This window comes from Mustela nivalis (genome assembly GCF_964662115.1).
Source record: "Mustela nivalis genome assembly, chromosome: 10".
Taxonomy (NCBI): domain Eukaryota; kingdom Metazoa; phylum Chordata; class Mammalia; order Carnivora; family Mustelidae; genus Mustela; species Mustela nivalis.
Window position 1 is genome coordinate 105,893,568 of NC_139029.1, and position 22,675 is coordinate 105,916,242.

At 46.6% G+C, this 22,675-nt stretch overlaps 1 protein-coding gene across 3 annotated transcripts in view; it reads right to left on the reverse strand.

The window, feature by feature from the left end:
* ELAPOR1 (endosome-lysosome associated apoptosis and autophagy regulator 1) overlaps nucleotides 1-22,675 on the reverse strand; it is a 68,996-nt gene that overhangs the window by 17,691 nt on the left and 28,630 nt on the right. For all 3 annotated transcript variants that reach the window (XM_082687538.1, XM_082687537.1, XM_082687536.1), the window contains exons 2-7: nucleotides 16,782-16,902; nucleotides 14,487-14,679; nucleotides 8,390-8,537; nucleotides 7,829-7,909; nucleotides 7,147-7,252; nucleotides 6,863-7,012 (exon numbers count right to left, since the gene is read on the reverse strand). In XM_082687538.1, the coding sequence (XP_082543664.1) occupies nucleotides 6,863-7,012; nucleotides 7,147-7,252; nucleotides 7,829-7,909; nucleotides 8,390-8,537; nucleotides 14,487-14,679; nucleotides 16,782-16,902 (799 nt within the window). The remainder of the gene's footprint in view (nucleotides 1-6,862; nucleotides 7,013-7,146; nucleotides 7,253-7,828; nucleotides 7,910-8,389; nucleotides 8,538-14,486; nucleotides 14,680-16,781; nucleotides 16,903-22,675) is intronic.

A 22,675-nucleotide genomic window follows, 5' to 3' on the forward strand; every position in this document is an offset into this window, starting at 1 on the left:
TTTGCTTCATAATCCTGTGCAGGTGTTTTTTTCCACTCCTGAAGGATTACAGCAAATCTTAGGAAAGCTTAGGACAGTGTCTTCATACTCTTATTCCAATTCTTTCCCTGCATTTTCTCTGAATATCTCCCTCCAATGAAGGCCTACCATCTTCGGTGTTTCCCTTTCTCCAGGCACCCACTCTCCACAAATAAGGTGGTCATTTCCTCCAACTCCACTTAAGACAAAGAGTTTTTTCCACTTTCGCCTCCCCCAAACATCCTGCCACTATCTCTAACCCTTGACCTGTTCCTAATAAAGAAGGTATCAACTATCATTTTATTTATTCTACTCTCTGTATGTTAGCTCTGCTTTAACCCTGTGAATGCCTGAATGGCAAGAACTATTTCAGTGTATCCCTCTTTAAAGCAGTGGACTTCACCTTTTTGGAATTAAAAACATTTTGAGAAACTGAAACAAAAGACCAGTTTGGTTTTTCCAGAAAAATATATGTAACTTATGCAAATTAATTTTTTAAACTTTAAAAAAAAATTTTTTAAACCAGGGAATTTATTTTCTCCAGAATGAGAACCACTGCTTTGAGCACCTGGGTGGCTCAGTCATTGAGTGTCTGCCTTCCGCTTCGGGTCGTGATCCCAGAGTCCTGGGATCAAACCCCACATGGGGCTCCTGCTCAGCGGGAAGCATGCTTCTCCCTCTCCCACTCCCCCTGCTTTTGTCTCTCTCTGTCAAATAAATAAATGGAATCTTAAAATCTTAAAAAAGAAAAGAAAAGAAAAGAAAACCACTGCTTCATAGAGGACCAGTGCAGCACTATTACTACTGCTCCTGTCATTGTCATTTCTTTTTTTTTTTTAAGATTTTATTTATTTATTTGACAGAGAGAAATCATAAGTAGGCAGAGAGACAGGCAGAGAGAGGAAGGGAAGCAGGCTCCCCACCAAGCAGAGAGCCCGATGCGGGACTCGATCCCAGGACCCTGAGATCATGACCTGAGCCGAAGGCAGCAGCTTAACCCACTGAGCCACCTAGGCGCCCCTGTCACTGTCATTTCTAAGGTGACTGCTGTGTCACCTGCAGGCAAGCATTTGATACAAGTGTGCCATCCTCTCTCTGTAGATTACCTGACAGGGCATGTGATAGACTGAAATGAGATTTTCAGTATTACGATCTGGGTTTGGATCCCGTTCCATTTAGTAGCTGTGTCGCTTTAGGCAAGCTACTGAACCTCTCTGACTCGTAGAGCTCTCCTCCGTAGAGCATGAATAATAATATCTACCTTACCTGAGCCAGCACGTTCTTGGTGCATTGCAAGTAGGGGCTCACTAAATGCTGGTAACTATTACTCCCTGTGTTTGTGGGAATTATTTTTATTTGTTAACTGTTATGAGATTTTTTTTAAAAAAAAGATGTTTTTATTTGTTTGAGAGAGAGAGAGAGCCCAGGGGAAGGGGGCAGAGGGAGAGAGAGACTCTCAGGTAGACTGCTTGCTGAGCGCGGAGCCCAACCTCATGACCCGGAGATCATGACCTGAGCCAAAGCCAAGAGTCTGATGCTCAATCTTCTGAGCCACCCAGGCGTCCCTTGTCATGGGATTTTATCTGTCTATCTACTTATTTATTTGACAGAGAGAGACAGCAAGAGAGGAACAAAGCAGGGGAAGTGGGAGAGGGAGAGTTGGCTTCCCACTGAGCAGGGAGCCCGATGCAGGGCTGGATCCCAGGATTCTGGGATCATGGCCTGAGCTGAGGGCAGACGCCTAACGACTGAGCCACCCAGGGCCCCTTGTCATGAGATTTTAAATAAGGATAGAAAGTTTCTTTCTCTCCCTTCCAGTTAAGTCTTATACCTCAACTGATCCTTTCTTCTTTCTGAGGCACCAAATGAGTTCCTAGATCAGAGAATCTCCTAGTTACACCCTTGTTGGCCTGCCCTAGGGAGCTCCCTCCACTGCGTGTTCCCACACCTCTTCTGTTCCCATCGGATTAGCCTGGGCAAGAGGGAGCTACTGCCTGAGGAACAGCTGGAGTCTTCTCAGCTCATTGACTTGGTTAACAAGCAGAAGGTCCTATTCAGCCAGAGGGATCCAGGGATTCCTGCTTTTGAGAAGCTGGGCCAGGAGGAATTCGGAAGGAGATGCTGAAAACACACCATTTCCCAGGATCCAGCATAGAGGGTCTAGCAGGTTGCAAGTTCCATGTTAAAAAGTACATTTTACACAAGGACTTTTCTCTGCTTGTTCAAATATTTGCTCAACCTGATACCCTAGCTCCAGGTTTCAGCAAAAGTGGTCCAGCTGTTTATACACTTGATGATTGCTAACCTAGTTTTAATAAATGATTAACCCAAATGCTGAGCCGGACCTCACTTCCCTAGCTCAGGTTTCATCAAGGTGTTGAAGTTGGGTACTGGTCAAGTTGGAAAGATCTGCCTAGATGTTCGGGCAAGGGAGCAAAAGTGATTCTTCTAACGTTGGCCCAGGGAGCAAGACTGTGAGAAGATAAAGTTTATCATGGGGGCTTGGGATTCTCTCTCCGAGCTTTCCTCTTCCTTTCAGGACTTCTCCCCACCCCCAGGAGTATAATGTCCTCTCATTCAGATCCATTTCATCAAAGGAAAACATTCCCCTTGATGACTGAATCATCTAATGAAGGCTTGGTCCAGCTCAGATACCCCCTAACCTCTCTGAACTGTCCTTTATTCTTCTATACACAGGGAGATCACTCCTGCACTCTGGGAAATTGTAAAGTACTATCCAAGTGACTTGTTATCACTGTTACCTATGCTAAGAGTCCTTTCAAGGAAAGAGAGGCCAGCTGGGATAAGCCTCAATGAAAATGAACACAGTTGACCCTTGAACAACAAAGGTTTGAACCGGGAAGGTCCATTTACATGTGGAACACACACACACACCCAGAGTACAGTATTAGTATTGTAAATGTATTTTCTCTTCCTTATGATTTTCTTAATGACATTTTCTTCTCTCCAACTTCTTTTATTGTAAGAATACAGTATGTAATATAAAACACAAAATGTATATTGACCGATTGTTTATCAGTAAGGCTTCCGGTCATTAGTAGTTAAGTTTCTGGAGAGTCAGAAGTTATTGTCCCTGTACTGTTCAAGGTTAAGCTGTGATAAAATTAGTGCTTACTACAATGCCAGGCACTGTTCTAAATCTTTCATCTGTAATAGTCAGTTGATCCACACAATAACACTATGAGGTAGATGTGATTATTGCCATTCCCATTTTATGAATGAGGAAACTGAGGCACAGACAAGTGACCTGCCCAAGGTGGCAGAGCTAGTAGGTGACAGAGCAGAGATCTGAACCTTAGTAATTCAGTTCTGGAGTTCGTGCTCTTAAACCCATGCTATTCTACTAGGAAATGAATCCCTAATATTGAACATAACACAAAGGAATAATTCTTAACAATCACATTTTAGGTATTAATAAGAAAGATACTTTTAGTCAAGCCTTTGTCCTTAACTTCTGCATTCCCATTAGTTCCACCTCAGTCTAGGTCCTAGATACCAGCAATGACGCCTGTTGAGAAATCTCCGGACTGTGGCCTCTGCTTCCAACTGTTTCCTTCCTCATTCATTTTCCCAATGGCAGCTAGAGTGGTCTTTCAAAGTCAAGAGCCAAATCACATCACTTCCTAGCTTAAAATTCTTGAACGGCCCCCACTGCTCGCAGAATCAAATCCCAAATGTTCAGCAATGGCACAGAAGGGCTGGTCCGTAGTCTGTTCCCTACCCACCTCTTAGCCTCGGATGCTAGTTCTCTCCAAGTCAGCTCCTGCCCTGCTGAGTTTCTCCAAGACCCCCAAGCCTTCTGGCTTTGGCTACACTCCCTCCTGAACATCCATCAAACCACCGACTCCTCTTTCTTTCTTTTCTTTTTTTTTTTTTAAGATTTTATTTATTTATTTATTTGATAGACAGAGAGAGATCACAAGTAGGCAGAGAGGCAGGCAGAGAGAGAGGGGGAAGCAGGCTCCCTTTTGAGCAGAGAGCCCGATGTGGGGCTCGATCCCAGGCCCTCGAGATCACGACCTGAGCCAAAGGCAGAGTCTTAAACCACTGAGCCACCCAGGTGCCCCCCGACTCCTCTTTCAAGACCACTGCCACTGAAGACTTTCCTGCCTCCTCACAGAGGACTGACCACGTCCCTTCTTTGCCTCTACTGTGCGCTACACTCAGAGTTCCCATCTGAGTGGCCACTGCACAATGCATTTACCACCCTTAGGTGCTCCTATAACTACATTCCCACTTTTCGACCCAAGTCGGAAGGCAGGCACCAGCTCCAACCAAGCCCAGGCTTTGAAACTCACAGGCACTCGGGACTTATTCATAAACGGATGACTAAATGCTCTCAGTGTCTTCTGTCCCTCCCTTTATGCACATTCCATCACAGGCTCTGATCAGATCTCTTTGCATCCCCCCCCCCCACCTCGAACGGACCCTGTATTCTGGAAGAGTCAAGTCATGATAAAAACTCACTTTCCCTTCAAAGAGGTGGATTGAGAAATGGGTAGCAGGAGAACAGACCCCGAGGGACTCAGACTCCCAACCCAACACTTTCATAACAGCTCTCTGGATAACAATTAATTTACATACAGAGTTGATCAAAACATTCCCAGAGGGGTTTTCTAGAGCCACCTTGCCATTCAAACCCTTGAACCACTGCTGGGCTGGCAAGGCAGCTGGAGACGAGGACAAACAAGAGCGCCATTGATAGAGCACGGAAGGAGAAGAGGAAATTCAAGTGGAAAAACAGGAATGTAGACTCACGGATTAAAAACTTCCCTCAAGATCTAAACATTCCTGTTCTTGCTGAAAACGACACTCATTTGGCAAGATCTGTGTCGATAACTAGGACTTTTGTTTTAGAAGCAGCGTAGAAATAAGCAGTTCATAGGGTCAATGGCTGGTCTCAGCTGGGCAAACACGTCAGGCAATGCCTGTGTGAAGGACGGGTGTGTCTGTGGACAGATTTGAGGGTCTGCTTGAGGGAGAGCCTTGAGCTGGGGGTGTGAGTGTGGCTCCGTGGAAGAAAGGAAAAATGGAATAGTTATGGGCTGTCTGGGAAGAGGGTCCTCTGGGGGGACTGCCCACCTTACACCAGAGCCCTGAGGCCCTGGGACTCCCTCACAGGCCCAGGTTCTCTTTCTTAAATTGGGATACTTCAGGAAGCTATTCAGAGACTGTAGCCACAGGCTACTACACCTGTCCCCTTATTTGCCCTCAGAACACTGGTTTGTTTGTTTAGAAAAACAGAGAGAGAGCATAAGAGCATGCAAGCAGGTCCTGAGTGGGGGTGGGGGTGTGGGGGAGGGACGGAGGGAGAGGGGGAGAGAATCCCAAGCAGACTATGCTGAGTGCCAAGCCAGTGGCATTGTGGGGCTCAACCCACGACCTGAGATCATGACCTGAGCTGAAACCAGGAGTCAGATGCTCAATGGACTGTGCCACCAGGAGCCCCCAAACACTGGTTTTTAAACTATGTTCTAAGGAAGCCTTGATTTCCTGAGAAGGCCTTTGAATTCAGTGGATCATCATGCTGATAAAAGATTGTAACTTCCAGCTTTAATCTTTGCTATCAAAACATTTTGCTCATCAGGGCACTGGGTAGCCCAGTCGGTTAAGCCTCTGCCTCTTGATTTCGGCTCGGGTCATTATCTTAGGGTGATGGGATCGAGCCTGGTTTCTGGCTCTGTACTGCAGGGGAGTGTTCTTGTCCCTCCTCCTTTGCTCCCCCACCCACCCACCCTAGCACCAACTTGCTCTCAAATAATAAATAAATAAAATCTTTAAAAATATATTTTGCTTGGGGTGCCTTGGGTGGCTCAGTCATTAAGCATCTGTCTTTGGCTCAGGTCATGATCCCAGAATTCTGGGATTGAGGTCCGCACTGTCCTCCCTGCTCAGTGGGAAACCTGCTTCCCCCTCTCCCACTCTCCTGCTTGTGTTTCCCCTCTCGCTGTGTCTCTCTCTGTCAAATAAATAAAATCTTTAAAAAAAATACTTTGCTCTTCAACGCAGCCTCATGGCTCTTCTAACCTAACTCTGTTAATAGCTGTTATGAATTAAAATATATAAATGTATAACTTTTACTTACTGTATCTATTATTTATAATTATAATATTATATAAGATTTCATTTATACAGACAGGGTCACCTGGGTGGCTCAGTGGGTTAAAGCCTCTGCCTTCGGTTCAGGTCATGATCCCAGGGTCCTGGGATGGAGGCTTGCTTCGGGGCTCTCTGCTCAGCAGGGAGCCTGCTTCCCTTCCTCTCTCTCTGCCTGCCTCTCTGTCTACTTGTGATCTCTGTCTGTCAAATAAATAAATAAAATCTTAAAAAAAAATTTCATTTATACAAATTTCACTGTTTAGGGCAAAAAAAAAAAGATTGCAACCTCTTTCCCTAACTTTCCTAATCCCTCTAGCCCTGACCTGCTTTTTCTTTTTGCCACAGCACCCTGCACGGTTTACTGTCTACCATACTATAATTTATTATATATTTATTATCATTCTTGTTTATTGTCTGTCTCCCCCTCCCCCTACCAGAATGTAAATTCTGTGAAGATAGGGTTTTGTTTGCTGTTGCAGTCTAGGCACCTAGAATAGGACCTGGCAGATAGGAGAGGCTCACCAACTACTTGTGAATGATTTCACTTTTGCTTCTGGAGTGATCGGTGGAGTATGGATCAGCAGGGTTCTTCCAGCGTCCAGGAGCAGGGGTTCACGAAGAGTCGTCTTCAGCATGGCCAGAAGTATGGTTCTCCTTCCTCTTTCTCCCCTAGATTGTTGGTACCCGCCGCTCCCCCAACTCTACCTGCCCTCAGGAACCTCACCTGAGTATTTGTCGGGGTCACACTGGTGGCAGGAAGTTTCCCCCTTATTTGAATAGGAGTTGGCTGGGCAAAGTTCGCAAAAAGAAGAGCCCTGCTTGTCTGCATACGTGCCAGGTTTGCAGGGAAAACATTCTGAAGTGTAGGCCACCCCTAGGGAGGAAGAACGGCATGGAGAAGCAAGGGTTGAGCCCCGAGACTGAGCCCTCTGGGAGTTGACAACCACCGCCCCCCCCACCCCGAGTCAGGAAGTCCACAGACCCCAGGTCCCACTCCCTTCTCGGTACCTGTTATGGCGATGTTTCTCACCAGCACGGGCTTGGAGATTTTGGACCACACTGAGAAGGCTGTGGTTCTCCAATAGAGAACATTATTGCCTCGATTTAGCTCGACCTAAGCCACAAACAGGAAGACAGATATCCTTAATCCATGGGATTAGCCTCTGGTAGGGACCTGTCCTCTTACCGGCTGCGGGGCAGCACCTTTTCTGATCCCCTTCCTGACCTTCTTCAGCTTTGCCTTTCCACCCAGCTCAGCTCAGCTCCCCTCTGCTTTGAAGCCTCCTCTTAACACCCTCTCGTGGCCTCTCCCTCACCCACATAAACCATGAGTATCTCCAAGGTGAGACCTATGAAGGGGCCTAAAAGGACTGACAGGAGTGGTGAGTGGAGTTCCTGCATTCTTCTCTGGTTCTGTGTTTCCACACCCCATCCCCAGAAGACCTGGGCCTTAGAGCTGGCAAGCTGCTGATCCTTGGGGTCAGGCCACGAGTGCAAGTTATCTCCCACCCATACTCTGTCAACTCAAGAGGACAGAAACTACAATGTCCTCATCGGGTCAGACGCCTGGCCTCTAGGGACGGAGAGGTGGGAGCCCAGACTGGGAAGAACCACCCCTTGGAGGAAAAGCCCACGGCCCCTTTGCTGGTATCCCCAGGAAAGGCTCCTGGGAGGCTGGCAGGATACTCACACTGTGGAACTCCCATCCTTTCTCTGTGGTTTTCATCCACCTGGAGTCATCTACATTGGGCTGGCATTGGTCATTCTGAACCTGAGGAGGCAGGAGTTTGGGAAGAGAGTCTCAGCTTTCCAAGAAAATGGGTTCCTTACCCGCCCTGCTATCACAGCCTTCCAGAGGGCCCTTCTTACGGGAGAGGAACTGCCAATTTCCTTTAGGGACTGAGGTCAGAACACATGAGCCTTGAAGCAGGGTGGGAGCTAGCTACACACACAAAACAACAGGGCATCAATGCCAAAGAAATAACTTGGAACTCAGAAGCCTTTACACACTTTTTCATGTCTGCATGGGCAGAATGCCTACAGTCTCCAGTTCCCTCCTCTTTCCCTTCAGAGGCCCCCAGCTTCTCTCTCCTCGCCTCGAAGTGTCAGCTCATTTTGTCCACAGTTCTCTCCAGAGGGAAGACCACTGTGGAAAATCCCCAACCAGAAATACGCTTGCGATTCCTGTCAGTGGATCTGAGCCCTGGACAGTCTTTACCTCCCACCCGCGCCCCCGGCGACGGGAGCTTACAAAAAACTCAAAGATGATGCTGGAGTCTGGGTAGTAGTACTCAAAGTTGACCGTGCCAGACTGCTTTAGGTTGACGGCGTACATCAGCGTGGCTGTGCATTCGTCCGTGTTGGAGGAGATGTAGTCACCCAGGGGAACCCACTTGGACCTGTGAGGAAACAGAAGCCATGTTCATCAACAGGGTCACGGCCCTCTGTGCTTTGTGCAAAGTGCAGTTCTCATGTCCTGCTAGGTCTCTGAGAAACTCCAGACTTGTGATTCACCGATGAGAATTTGGACATGAACAAGAGTGACCTCCAGATCAAGGAGCTTGGGGATACAGCGGACACAAGGAAGACAGGTGAGTGAGTCCCTACATTCTACAGAACTATCCAGAAGATAGATGGCAGGTGTTGTGAGGGGAAGAGAGGTAACACTTATTGGTTGCTTCTTATCTCCCCGGGTACTGAACTACAGTGTTTTGTATGCATGACTTCTTTTCTTTCCCATTTACTGGATGCTGAAACTGAAGCTCAGTGGAGGCCTTGACCAATGTCATGCAGCCAGCAAGTGGCAGGGCTCAGATTCAAATCCAGGTCTGCCCAACTCCAAAGCCGTCAGGGAAAGCCAGCAGACACATCCAGTCTAGCTGGTTTTCTGGAAATGCCCACTTTTGAAGAATTTTTTTTTTAAGATTTTATTTATTTATTCAACAGAGAGAGAGAGAGAGAGATCACAAGTAGGCAGAGAGGCAGGCAGAGTGTGTGGGGGGGAAGCAAGCTCCCTGCTGTGCAGAATGCCCAATGTGGGTCGCGATCCCAGGACCCGGAGGTCATGACCTGAGCCGAAGGCAGAGGCTTAACCCCCTGAGCCACCCAGGCACCCCTGGAAAGGCCCACTTTTAGATGCTGCATATAACTGGTAACTGGGAAGAAGGAAGGCCAGAGAACGTCAGAGACAATCAATCTGTCTTGTAATTTCATTTTCTTTTTTTTTTTTTTTAAGATTTTATTTATTTATTTGACAGACAGAGATCACAAATAGGCAGAGAGAGAGAGAGAGAGAGAGGGAAGCAGGCTTCCTGCGGAGCAGAGAGCCCGATGCGGGGCTCGATCCCAGGACCCTGAGATCATGACCCGAGCCGAAGGCAGCAGCCCAAACCACTGAGCCACCCAGGCGCCCCGTAATTTCATTTTCTAAATCTCTCTCAACTTGGCCACACCCTACCCCAGCGCTCTCCCTCTTCCTTGTACCCTCCAGCCCCAGCTCTGAACCAGTCCCTATCTTACCTCCCTGTATCCAGTCCTGCCTCCTCCAATGCCTCCTCCACACTGTGGCGGCAGAGGTCCTCCAGAACAAAAATCTGACCATGCCACTTCCCTGCTGCCCTTAGAATAGGGTACAAATCCATACCTACTCTCTAGACTCCAGCCCACCAGCATTTGTTTGCTTGTTTGTTTAGAGGAGCAGGAGAGGGAGAGAGAGAATCTTAAGCAGTTTCCATGGCCAGGAGCCCCCCATGGAGCTCCATCTCACCACCCTGAGATCATGACCTGAGCTGAAAACAAGAGTCAGACACTTAACTGACTGAGCCACTGAGGAAGCCCCTCCCTCCCTCTGTTTAATTCCTGTGTAATCCTGAGTCCCTCTTGTGTACCAGGCATCTTAGAATAAATGTCACCTCATTTGAGAAGTCCTCCTTGACTCTACTGGCATCTGCTATGTGTGCACTCTGAGCTGTCACCGATTCTCTTCCTGTAGCCACAGCTCTCTTCCACTTCACTTACACATATTATGAAAGATTTAAGGCCACCACTGTGCTTGAGAAATACAATACAGAGGCTGCCTGGGTGGCTCAGCCAGTTAAGCATCTGCCTTTGGCTCAGGTCATGATCTCAGGGGCCTGGGCTCCCTGCTCAGCGGAGAGCCTGCTTCTCCCCTCCCTCTCCTTCTGCTCCTCCCCCTGCTTGTGCTCTCTCTTTCTGTCAAATAAATAAATAAAATCTTTGAAGGAAAAAAAAAAAGAAATACAATACAGCAGAAGCCTTGGTGTACACCTGGAAAATCTCAAGCCCTTGACTACCTTACTCCTTTCAGCCAAGTAACCACTTTCTGGAATACGGTGCTTATCATCTCCATGCGGTTCTTTACCCTTTACTAATTATACAATATGTCCCATGATCATGTTTTTTCTTGTTTTTAAACCTCACGTATATGGCATCATACGTCTGTGTTCTGAAACTTGCTTCTTTTGTTAGTTTCAATATGATTGTGGGATTCATCCATACCCCCACACAAAGCTCCTTCTTCATGTTTGCTACTATCTAAGCTACTATCAGAGCCTTGCATGGCTCTGACGTATTTACTTACCTATTACTTGCTAATGGACTTTTAGATTGTTTCCTGTTTTTTTTTTTTTTTTTTTTTTTTTTGCTCTTGTACATACTCTGTTTGAGACATTCTTGTACCTCTCCTTGTATGCATGTCTGAGGGGGAAGCTGAGTGAGAGGGTATGTGAACCTCCTACTTTACCAGCTCCTGCCACAGTTCTCCAAAGTGGTTGCTACGGATGTGCCCCTCTTGGCATGTGAGAATATTCCTGTTGCTCCACAGACTCCCCACGTTTGGAATGGTCAGACTATAAAGTTGTTGCCAATGTGACATGGTAGGCGATAATGGCTTCTTGAGCTTTAAATCTCTTTTCCTTGATTATTATCAAAGTTCACCATCTTTTCTTTGGTTTATTTGCCATTTGGCTTTCTCCTCTGGTCATATTCTAATTCCTCTTTAATTTATTTAAGTCTTCTTTAATTGTCTGTCCTCCTGGCTGGCTGACAGACTCTGTGAGGGCAGAGGTCACCCTTGTCTTGCTCACATTGTTGCTCGGGCACCAAGCGTGGCTCTGGCAAACAGGAGGGACTCGGGATTACACAGGTGGGTGTGGAAAAGGGTGACCAAAGATAAGTCCATTATATCATTGTTTGGCCTGAGAGCAGCCCAGGCAATTATTAACAGTGGCCAGTGAAGGGGACCTCCAATAGTCCACTGGATTCTCCCTGAGTTTGTTAGAATAATAATAGTTCTTCGACGATGTTATTCTCAAATGGAAGCTTATCCGAAATACCTAAGCTGAGCTCATCCCAGACATCTCCCCTTAACCTAATAGTATTGATTTCTCCTGTTAAAAGAGACAACCCTTAGTGCTGATGGGCTCCATGGCATTATCTATAAATAACTCCCAAAGTGAGATGAATAATTAAAAGGATTCCGCCAGTGGGCTACATTTGCACAAGGCACCATGATTCTGGGTTTTGTTAGAGCTGTCTCTGGTGCAGATCATTTCCTGTTCAATAACAACATGTGTTGATTGATTTCTAGTGCCAGGCATTGCTCTAAATTCTTCACACGGATCATTTCATTTAACCCTCACCACAGCCTATAAGAAAAAGACCATGTTTATCACTGTTTTTTTTTTTGTTTGTTTTGTTTTGTTTTGTTTTGTTTTGTTTTGTTTTAGGATGAGGAAATAAAGGTACTGAAATGATTAGGACACTTACCTAATCACAGAACTAATCACATAGTAATCAGTCTGATGAGTGCCGTAAAGAGAAATAGAAGATGAGCAGTGTGTATGTAATGGGAATCTATGGGGCCAGGTTTGGCAGCTCCCAGGAAGTGACTTTTAGGCAGAGACCTGAGGGTAAAGCAGGAATCAGCCAGAAGAGCTGGAGGAGACTGTGTCAGAGAGCTAGGTGGGGAACACCTGGGTGTTAGTTGAGTGTCCGGCTTGTGATTTTGGCTCAGGTCATGATCTCAGGTTTGTGAGACAGAGCCCTGTGTTAGGCTCCTCACTGGTGTGGAGTCGCCTTGAGATTCTCTCTCTCGCCCCTCCCCCTACTTATGCATGCTGCACGCTCTCGCTCTCTCTCTCAAATAAATAATAAATAAATAACGTCTTAAAAAAAAAACCCACACACAAAACAAAGACCCAGGAGTGAAGGAGCATGGTTGCCAGCATGGCTGGATCCTGACGCAATGGGCGGAAGGCTGCACCAAGGCAGGGCCATGCAGGCTGTGGCGAGATACTGGATTTTATTCCCAGAAAACAGGAATCCGTGGAATATGGAGTTTTGAGCGGGGAAGTACTGCAGTTGGCTCTATGTTTTAAGTAGATGGGTCAGCCACTGATGGCCAGGGGCCCCGCAGAGGCTGGAGTGGAAGCTGAGACCAGCTGGGGGCACCTAGAACAGGCAGGAGGTGGGTTCTGGTCAGGGTGGAGGCAGTGGGGATGGATTCAGGTAAATACTCAGGTGAGCAGAAAAGCCAGGCACTCGGTTTCTTGGTACTATTTCCATGGCCGCCTTTCTGAGGGCAGTGTGGAAATCACAAAGCCTCTCTAGGTGCCCACTTCCTCTCTGTTTCTACAGAGGAGAAACATCCTTTCCCCCCTCCTGGGGATGTCTCAGGCTCCCTGAAGATCCACGCCCTGAAGCCTTCTGTGCTATGGAAACACAAGTTGTTATTAACCGGCCCACATCCTGTCTTGCTGAGCTGTAATGATTTCTGGACTCTCAGTGAGGTCCCCAGAGAGAGAGAAACCCTTTCTTTGTGAGGGTAAGAATTGATTGAGTGAGGGAGGCCTGCACATTGTTTGGGGTCAATCACATTCTCTATTAAGGCACAAATGGGTCCCCTTTCAGCTTTAACCCTCTCTGGCTCTATCTCTGCTGCCAACCTTGTCATACAATGATTTTGACACAAATATTAAATTCTAAAGTGACATTAAAATTGGACCATAAAATGCCTGCTGCCTGGCTCTGATAATGGTGCTTCCTTAATTTTTTTTTCTCTATATTTCTTATTGAGAGAATAGGAGACATTGGTCCTAGTTTTAGAAATGGGAGGGGTTTTGGTCCCAGTTTTAGGAATGGGAGACATTGGTCACAGTTTTAGAAATCCAAGTATAACACAAGTGTAAACAATTATCAACTTCTTTTTATCCTTTTGATTGCTTGGGTATAAGAGAAACTTTCATGTACTTTTCTCCCATCTTCTTTTATTTTTTTGGGGGGGGGGAGGGGGCAGAGGGTGAGAGAGAACCTTAAGCAGGCTCCATGCTGAGCACTGAGCCTGAAGAAGACTTGGGGCTCATCTCACAACCCTGGGATCATGACCTGAGCCAAAATCAAGAGTCAGACACTTAACTGACTCAGCCACTCCGGTGGCCCTTCTCCCATCTTCTTTGTCAATATTGAACAAGAAGCAGTGGGTGACTGTCTTTCACATCTGTATGTCCCTCCACAATTCTCCCGTAAGAACCTAACATTGCTTCACGTACACTACATGTTCCTTGAGAATGTCTGCACGGGGCAGTAGAAAGCTTGGGACTGGGTCTGCATTCCAGTGTCACAGGTTTGAAGCTGGGTAAAAAAAAAGCCACAGGTCACTTAACCTCTCTGAGGCTCCTGTTCCTCATGTGTGTGAAGGGAACAATAATACCAATTTCAGAGGGTTCTTGTGAGAATTATAGAAAATAATATAGGGAAAGCATTCAGAACAGTACCTGGCACATAAAAGCCGCATCATTTAATTCTTGCTCCTGGGATTAAATATCCACAGCTACAAGAAGGATAGCTCACCAGTTCCCGAGGAACCTGGCGCTGGTCCCCGGGGTCTTAAGGGGTTTGGACCGCCACTGACCAAAGCTCTGGTCCTAGCCTATCCCCCCCAACCCATAAACACTGGTTGGGCTGGCCCGTTTTAGGAGTTAGCACCAAAGCCCGGGAGATACCTAAGGCTTTGCACATTGTGTTGCACTCAAGTTGAGGAAGTTTACTCCTGATCCAAAATCCCTTGGTGGAACTCCAATTCGGTTTTGTTTTAAGTGGACTGGCCACTTAACCCTTGTCTACCTTATCCCCTTATTGCCTCCAGTTTTCCACCTTTCACAAGTGCCTGTCAGTCACCAGTAAGTTTGGATCGGTAAGAGTGTGCTGAGGTGGGCGTCATGTCCAACAGTCCTGTGGGAAGCGGCTCTGGTCTCCCCTTGGCTACTTGGCTCTCTTGTTTCCAACCTCCCTAGCCCAGCACAGGGGAAGGGAGAGGAGGAGGCACTCACGCAGTGCAGTTCTCCACGGACTCAGTAGTGCTGTCCTCCATCTCCATGTTGGTTGAGAGGCTGGCAAAGCCATGGGGCAGCTCATCCCACTCGTCGAACCGGATGCCCGTGCCGAGAGAGTAGCGGCCCTCGGCGCACGGTTTACAGGACTGGTCCTTCATATCCAGAAACTCCCCTGCTTTGCAGGAGAAGGCTGGAACACAGAGCGGGGATAAGGGCAGGGTGGTGAGACTCCTGCCGCCTCAGGAGAACTGGGCAGCTTGTGGGGACCTGAAAAGGGGGAACAGAAGTTCGAGATCTAGGAGTTTGCCCTGCAAAGATTTAGAACCATGGCACATCTTGTATGATTCCGTGTATATGGAATGTCCAAAATAAGCAAATCCACAGAGACAGAAAGCAGATTTGTGGTGCCTGGGACTTTGCGGGGAGAGCATGGGGAGAGATTGCTTGTGGATGTGATGTTTCTTTTGGAAAAGAACTGGACAAAAACTACTGGACCTTACACATTCGAGGGGTGCATTTTATGACATACAAATTATATCTCAATAAAGCTGTTACTAAAAAAAAAGAAAAAAAAGATTTAGGGCTATAGGAACTCTGCCTTGCTGAGGGACTTTGGGCATGTCCGTGACATTTCCTAAGGGAAAGCCTCAGCTATTCTAAGAACTCTCCAGTAGAAGATACCATGGCCTCTTGTGCTGACCCTTCTGAATGGTGCCCAGCCCTGTAGCCATGAATTTCCCCCTTGAGTCTTTGGCATCTGTCTCCTTTCTGGTTCCACTGCTGCCATGTTGGTCGGGATTCTCATGCCTATTGAGATAATAGTGTCCTCCTGCAGTGTCCTCCTACCTGGTTCCCTATTTCCTATTGTTTGCTCATTCTGTGGTCAGAGGTATCTTTCTAACACACCGATATGTACTATTATTCCTGTTATTTAAAAAAATCATCAGGCACTCCCCCTTTGGTTATAGAATTAAGCTCTCAGCCAAGCATTCCAAGTCTTCCATAATTTTCCCTCAACTTAACTTTCCAGCTTGATCTCCCCCTACAGGATTTTCTCTGCCTCAGCCCCCTCTGTTACCCTCCCTCTGTTGCCTCTGCCCCAGACCACATGTTCTTCCCTGCATGTGTCTGGTGTTTTTCCACCTGCAAACTTTTTGCCCAGGTGGTCTCCCCAGCTCTTCCTGATTCCCAAGCATCCATCCGTAACTCCCATTCTTCTTCACCCCATATTAACACATCGTATTGATGTGAGCCTCCTACAAGGCTCTGGGCTCCAGGGACAGTGGCCAGTGATGGGCCCAGACATGGCAGGGGCTCCGCTAAGTTTTGCTGAAAAAAATGAATGGAGATGTGAATGTCTGCTTCTTCTAGAAGACTGTAGGCATCCGAAGGCAGAGACTGGGCCTTAGGTCTCTTCGTGGTTCATAGCATGTGCCCATAGGAGGAACTCAACTGAGTTGGCTGAGTTACCTGAAGATGGCTCATTTGTTAGCATTAGTCACACCTTGGTCCTGCTCAGACCCTAGCAATATCCACTCATTAATTTAACAGGCACTTGCTTGCTGACTGAACCAGGCACAAGGCAAGTTTTTTTTTTGTTTTGTTTTGTTTTTTTAGAATTTAAATGTCCCCAGTCTCCTTTCCAAATCTTCAAGTGTTCCTTGACCATAGTCCCTATTGTTACCCCCTCACATTTCTAGAAAGAACAGTGGAGGGGAAAGAGCTGCCAGCTGTGGAAAAGTTGGGACAACAGAGTCACAGAGGTGGGGACAGAGCTGCAGACAAGTCACCACCTTCCCCACTGCACAGGCAGCTTCATGGCTGGGTAAGATTCTCTTCCCTGAAGCGATGCCCAGTGCATTTTAAAGATCTGTCTCTGCAGAAATTCATCTTCTCTGGTTTCCTTTTCAAGAACAAAAGCAAATCACAGTCTTTCCTAGGGACTGATTGTGGCTGGTGAGCGTAGATTGGAGAGACCCGCCCAGGCACAAAAGCAAATGGATGTGAACCAAAAAAAAAAAAAAAAAAGATCTGAGTGGCACACAGCTGGAGTTGCTCATTCTTTATCCCCTGATGGGATTTCAATTAAAAGAAAAATGAAAATAAAGGCAAATTTAGATGCCCAGTTTGCAGCCATGAAATAACATTTCTGCGCCAAATCTCAAAGGGGTGGGGGGGTTAACCGAGGGAAAAATCTGATTTCTTAAGTCAACGGCACTGTTGGGGGAGGTCCTAGCTCCGATGCTGGGAGGTTTGGGGCAAAGACCAAGGGCGAGAAGCAGGACTGCTTACAGCACTCAGTGCCCTTGACTGGGTCAGGGAGGCTGGTGCACAGGCCCGGGGTGTGCGGCACGGCGACCCTCCACCTGGATCCTGTGCTGTCACACGCGGTGTACTCGTAGTGGTACTCGGACTACAGGGGAGACAACAAAGGGCAAGATGTGCATTAGCAGGGATCAAACATTAATAGCTTTCCACCCACTGCTCACCCAGCGTGACGGCTACTGACACTGGCCAACATGGTACCACGCCAGACCCCTGCCTCCACCCCGCCCAGCAGGGAGCAAGGATCGTGGTGGCTACTGACACTGGCCAACATGGTACCACACCAGCCAATCACCCCCTTACCCCCACCTCTTCCCAGGCAGCAAGCAGGGATCATGCCCAAATGCTTGTTAGGAAGCCTACAGGAGCTACAATGACTTGGATCCTTCCTCTCCACCCGGCCATGGTCTAGTCCTTAGAAATCCTTTCTGGGTGGTGACTCTCTTGGCCGTTGTATATAAGAAATGACCTGATAGGCAAGAGTAAGGTGAGAAAGGAAGTTCAGAACGGGCTAGAAACAGGTGCAGTTTTCTTGTCCCCAACGATAGAATTATGAGCAAGTTCTGGTCCCTGGAACGTGTGCAAAGAATTGTCACAGAAGCTGTATCTACTTGTTCTTCATACTCTCTTCTGCCCAGAAAGACTCTAAATCCCTCTTTGCATTTTATGAAAACGTCATTATTTTCACCCAGGCAGCTCTCATCACCGGAACCTATTCATACCTAATTTCTCTGTGTACTGGGAAACTCACAGTTCAGTCGCTTTCCTGAACTAAGTCTAACCTAAATAATAGCCACTACAGCTTAATCAGGCATTTCACAGAATAATAATAATAAAAAGCACTATGTGGGAGGAAAAAAGACCACCATAGATGCATCCCACGCCCTTAAACATTTCTTCCTCTTTTAAATCTTATGAGTGACAGACCACAGGATTAATGTAATTTTTGGCTCTGACAAGTATTTTATAAGCCGCCTTTACCTAACTCTATATTCAAGTGCCAGAGTACTTGGTACTATAGTATCCATAAGAAAAATAGGTTTACTGTTCCCCTTCAACCCACCTAAAAGAATGACTGCATACCACGTGTAAATGCAAGGAGCAGAGACTAAAAATGAGATGGTTTTTAAGTTTGCTAATCTAAGAATGCATCAGAACCAAAAGGAGAAAACTTAACCTTTTGGAAGAGGTAAACACACTGCATTTCATCTGTTCTAAGATGCATATTTCACATTTTAACATCTGTGAAATCACAGCTGACATAATGAGAAAGCACTGTGTCATATTTTTTTTTAAGATTTTATTTATTTATTTGACACAGAGAGAGATCACAAATAGGCAGAGAGGCCGGCAGAGAGAGGGGGAAGCAGGCTCCTTGCCAAGCAGAGAACCCGACGTGGGGCTTGATCCCAGGAACCTGAGATCATGACCTGAGCCAAAGGCAGAGGCTTAACCCACGGAGCCACCCAGGCACCCCCACGTATTTTAACGGATAAAACTCTCCTCTCTTAGCGATACATAAAAATAGTAGGTTTTAGAAGCAATGGCGTCTCAGATTTGTGGAAACACGGTGAACGTGTTTTCTCGAGCTGTTATTTCAGAAACTTAAGATTGTAAGAGAACAACTTTATTTCTCTCTATTATACATATTTACCACATACATATTTTATGTCCAGCCATTAGAGTTACTGAGTGTTGTGTCCAGTAGGGCTCAAGATAGCAACACAAACTCAACATTTTCATCCACAGGGAGAAGATGTAGAGAAGGGGGAACTGTGAGCGTAACTTTTGATGAGAATCTTTGGCTTTGGGCTTAGATGTCAGTGTCATCTAGGAAAGAAAGAACAACAGGGTGGCAATCCTTTGTGCCCTTGGGCTATTGTCTCTCTGGGTCTATTTTTCCCCATAATTCCAGTCTTTTCCTTATCTCAGAGGATGCTGAGATTAGCAATTCCAGGTCTAAAAACGATACTCCCCAAAGGGTTATCCTGCAAGAATGAGAGTTAAAATCCACAGCGTGTAAATTAAATGCAGAATTGAGTGAACTGGGCAGAAAGGATTCGATGTTCTGCCTGTAAGCATAATTACGCTGGTCATCTGCATAGTAATTTTAGAGTTCTCAAACATGGTCTCATTTGATCTTCAAATTTCCCGTAAGGCAAACAGAGCAGGAATGTTTCCCTCATTGTAAAGATGAGAAAAAACTCTCAACGAGGTGAAAGGGCCAGTTCCGGTTCACACAGCAGGTAAGTCACCGAGCTAGAACCCAGGCCTTCCCAACCAAAATCCACCACCTTCATACGTCCAATCAAACACAATTTCCCACTGGGCCAAATTTAACAGTCAAATCTAAAAATTAAATAAGGCAGTGTTGGCTGTCTGCCAGCAATCAGACTCGCTTCTGAGGCCTGAGAATTGGTGTTAAAATACCTAATCTGTTCGGGCAAATCATTTCAGTTCACTTGGACTGCATTTGGCTTTCGGAGACACATAGGCCACGTCTGTTTCTCTTCGCTGCCTTTCATTTGGCGTCCCCTGGGGCTCACTTGGGTGGGAGGTTTGCTGGGAAAATGGTTGATTCCAAGCCTTAGAAAACTCCCCTTTCAATATGTGCTAATTTACTTTGTGTCACTTGGGGATATTTCCACCATCCAAGGTGGTGAGTCTGCTGCAGCTGTTTCAAATCTGAACTAGGAGACCTCACCACTCAGGACATAAGCTTAGACAGGCAGTTGAATCAGAGGCATTAACTGACAGCACTCCTTGACTGCAGTCAGCGGTCCATGAACAAATCAGGTTCACCCAGTGATCTGTCCTTGGAAGTGTACAGTCTGCGTAACATATGGGCAAAGGAGACATACAAATATGTTTGGTATGTGTGTCCAGCTCACAATTCCTTGCTCTCCATGCACAGTGATATGACACATATCCAAATCACAGGTTGTTGTTGTTGGTTTGTTTGTTTTTTTTTTTTTTAAGATTTATGTGTATTTATTTGAGGGTGGAGAGGCAGAAGGAGAGAGAGAATCTCCAGCACATTCCTCGCAGAGCATGGAGTCAGACACAGGGCTTGATCCCACAGCCCTGAGATCATGACTTGAGCCAAACCAAGAGTTGGATGTTTAACCAACTGAGCCAGCAAGGTGCCAACCCCTCCGCCCCCGGGCCAAGTTATAATTTTAAATGGGCCACAGTAGGCAGTGGCTTTAGGAGAAGGGTAGGGTTTGGAAATAAGGGGTGGGCACCTTAGTTTATCTGCCCTCTCCTAAGTCATCCAGCCACATGGCGTACTCCTGGGGAACATGAGAAAGAAGAAGACAAGAATCCCAAAGCTGGAATTTCTTTGCTCAAAAACTGAGCTATCTGTTGGTAAATGAAAATGATGTCAAGTGAATTAGGCTAGTCACAAAAGCCAAACACTACGTGATTCCACTTGGATGAGGTACCCATACCGGTCAGATTCATAGAGAGAAAAAAGTAGAATAGTGGTTGCTGGGGGTTGGGCCCCTGAGTAGAATTTTGGTTTTGCATGATGAAAAGAGTTCTGTCAGTGGATGGTGGAGATGGCTGCCCATGGGAATGGACTTAATGCCTGACCTGTACACTAAAACTGGTCAAGGTAATTTTATTTCAAAGATTTTAAGTATTTATTTGAGAGAGAGAGTGGGAGGGAGAGGAAGAAAGAATCTGAGGCAGACTCCATGCTGAGCACAGAGCCTCACATGGGGCTCAATCCTATGGCCCTGAGATCATGACCTGAGCCGAAACCAAGAGTCAGATGCTTAACCGACTGAGCCACCCAGGTGCCCCCAAAGTGGTCAAGATGATTTTATGCTATGTGTATTTCAAGAATTTTTTTCTAGTTAAAAAAAAAACGATTATGCTACAAGAACCTGCCCAATCTCTGACTTAACCTATTAAGTACACCACAGAGTAGAAGCCTATGATCTGGTAGTCTGTGTTTAAGAAATATCCCTAAAAGAGAAGCATATATATTGGACAAGTTAAAAAGACACCAAGGAGGAGGAGGGGAGGAAGGGGTGGAAGACAACAGACAGAGCGGCCATGATGACCATCTCACTGGACACGCCCCCCCCCCCCCCCCCCGCCATGGCGGTCCCCTGGTGCTTATGTGCTTTCTACCGACATCTGAAAGCAGCGTGCTGCAATTCTGCAAATAAAGAGTAAGTGCCAAAAAATATTGTTTTTCAAACATTCTGCTCTTTTGGAATTAAGATGTTTAAACTCTGGAAATACCGTTCACTTGGAACACGTCAGGTCTTCCACATTCTAGGAATGTGGTGTTCACTCATTGCTCATTCAACATGTAGTTCCTGAGGGCCCCTTCTGTGCTAAGTTCTGAGGAAGCAGGGATGTCCGAGACCATCTCGGCTCTCAAGGAGTGTAGATGCGTCCGTGGTGGGGAGTGTGCTGGCAGGGATGGGGCAGGGAGGAGACAGGTCATAAACACGTACAGATGTAGGCTAATTGCTGCTCTTCCACCGCTCTCTACAATTAATTATCCTTGCACGTTCTTGCTTGCCCCCACTTTCTCCAGAGAAGGTTTTGATATCTGTTATGGACTGCTTATTTGTGTCCCCTAGTGAAGCCCTGGTATGATAGTATTTGGAGGTGAGGCCTTTGGGAGGTAATTAGGACATGAGCCTGGAGCCCCCAGGAAGGGATCAGTGTCCTTATATGAAGAGGAACAGAGTCTCGTATAAGAGAGGATACAGTGAAAAGAAGGTTACCTTCCCAGGCAGAGTGCTCTCCCCTGACACTGGATCTCCCTACACTTTGATCTTGGACTTCCTAGCCTCCAGAACCATGAGTAAGAAACATTTGCCTTTGAAGCTGCCCAGTCTACCGTATTCTGTTAGAGCCGCCCAAATGGACTAAGACCATGCCTAAGGACTCTCGCAAAGGCCATAACACGTCTCTGACTCCAACCTGACAGTAACCATGCAACCACACTGTTTCTTTTTCAACTCACAGTGGTTTGAAAGCCAGAACCAGACACCATGACAAGGCCAGACACCACAAAACGTGAACCTCATTTCTTACTTAGAAGTAACGAACCTCTGTCACAGCAAAGCCGAGACAGAGAGGTTTGCGCAGGACTGTCAGAGGGACAGGCACTTGGTGATCGGGTGGCTGTGAGGCCCATTGCTCCTCCAACCTTCTTCCTGCCAGGGCATTTCCCCAGGCCAGCTGGCCACAGACGCCGGCAGCAGGCGACCCAGACTGGCTAGTAAGTCAAATAGCTGGATCCCGAGCGGGACCTGCTAGGATTGACACCATGTGTCCAGAGTCCCCAGGATCTGGAGTTGCAGAGGTCCCTGGAGGGAAGTGAGGGCTCAGGGTGGTGCTCAGCAAGAGGTCCGAGGGACTCTGGGCCTTGGTCTTTGCATTTGTAAACTGAAAAAGTTGAGTTTAGGCCTTTTCTAGATTCCTTCTGCTTCCGGTACCCTATTCTTCTATGGCTGGAGCCAGCACGGTAATCAGTTCTCTCTTCCACTGTTGCCCCCTACTTCCTTCAAAATGGCTCTGCTCAGTTTTTAAAATAATTATCAAAGTAATCCATGTTCATTGCGGAAAAGATGAAAATACAGGCTACAATTAAAATGATAGTAAAAAAATTTTATTTTAAGTAATAAAATAAAATGATAGCAAAAATCGACCACAAGCCCAAGCAAGTAGAGATCACGACTTTAAACGTACGATTACATTTCTTTCCAGAGCCTTTCTCTATACGTGCACATGTATTTCTAAAAACAAAATGAAGATAGTACAGTTTGGAGTTTTGTGCTGTGGCTATTTTGTTTTGGTTTTTGTTGTTGTTGTTTTTTATAATTTTGGCC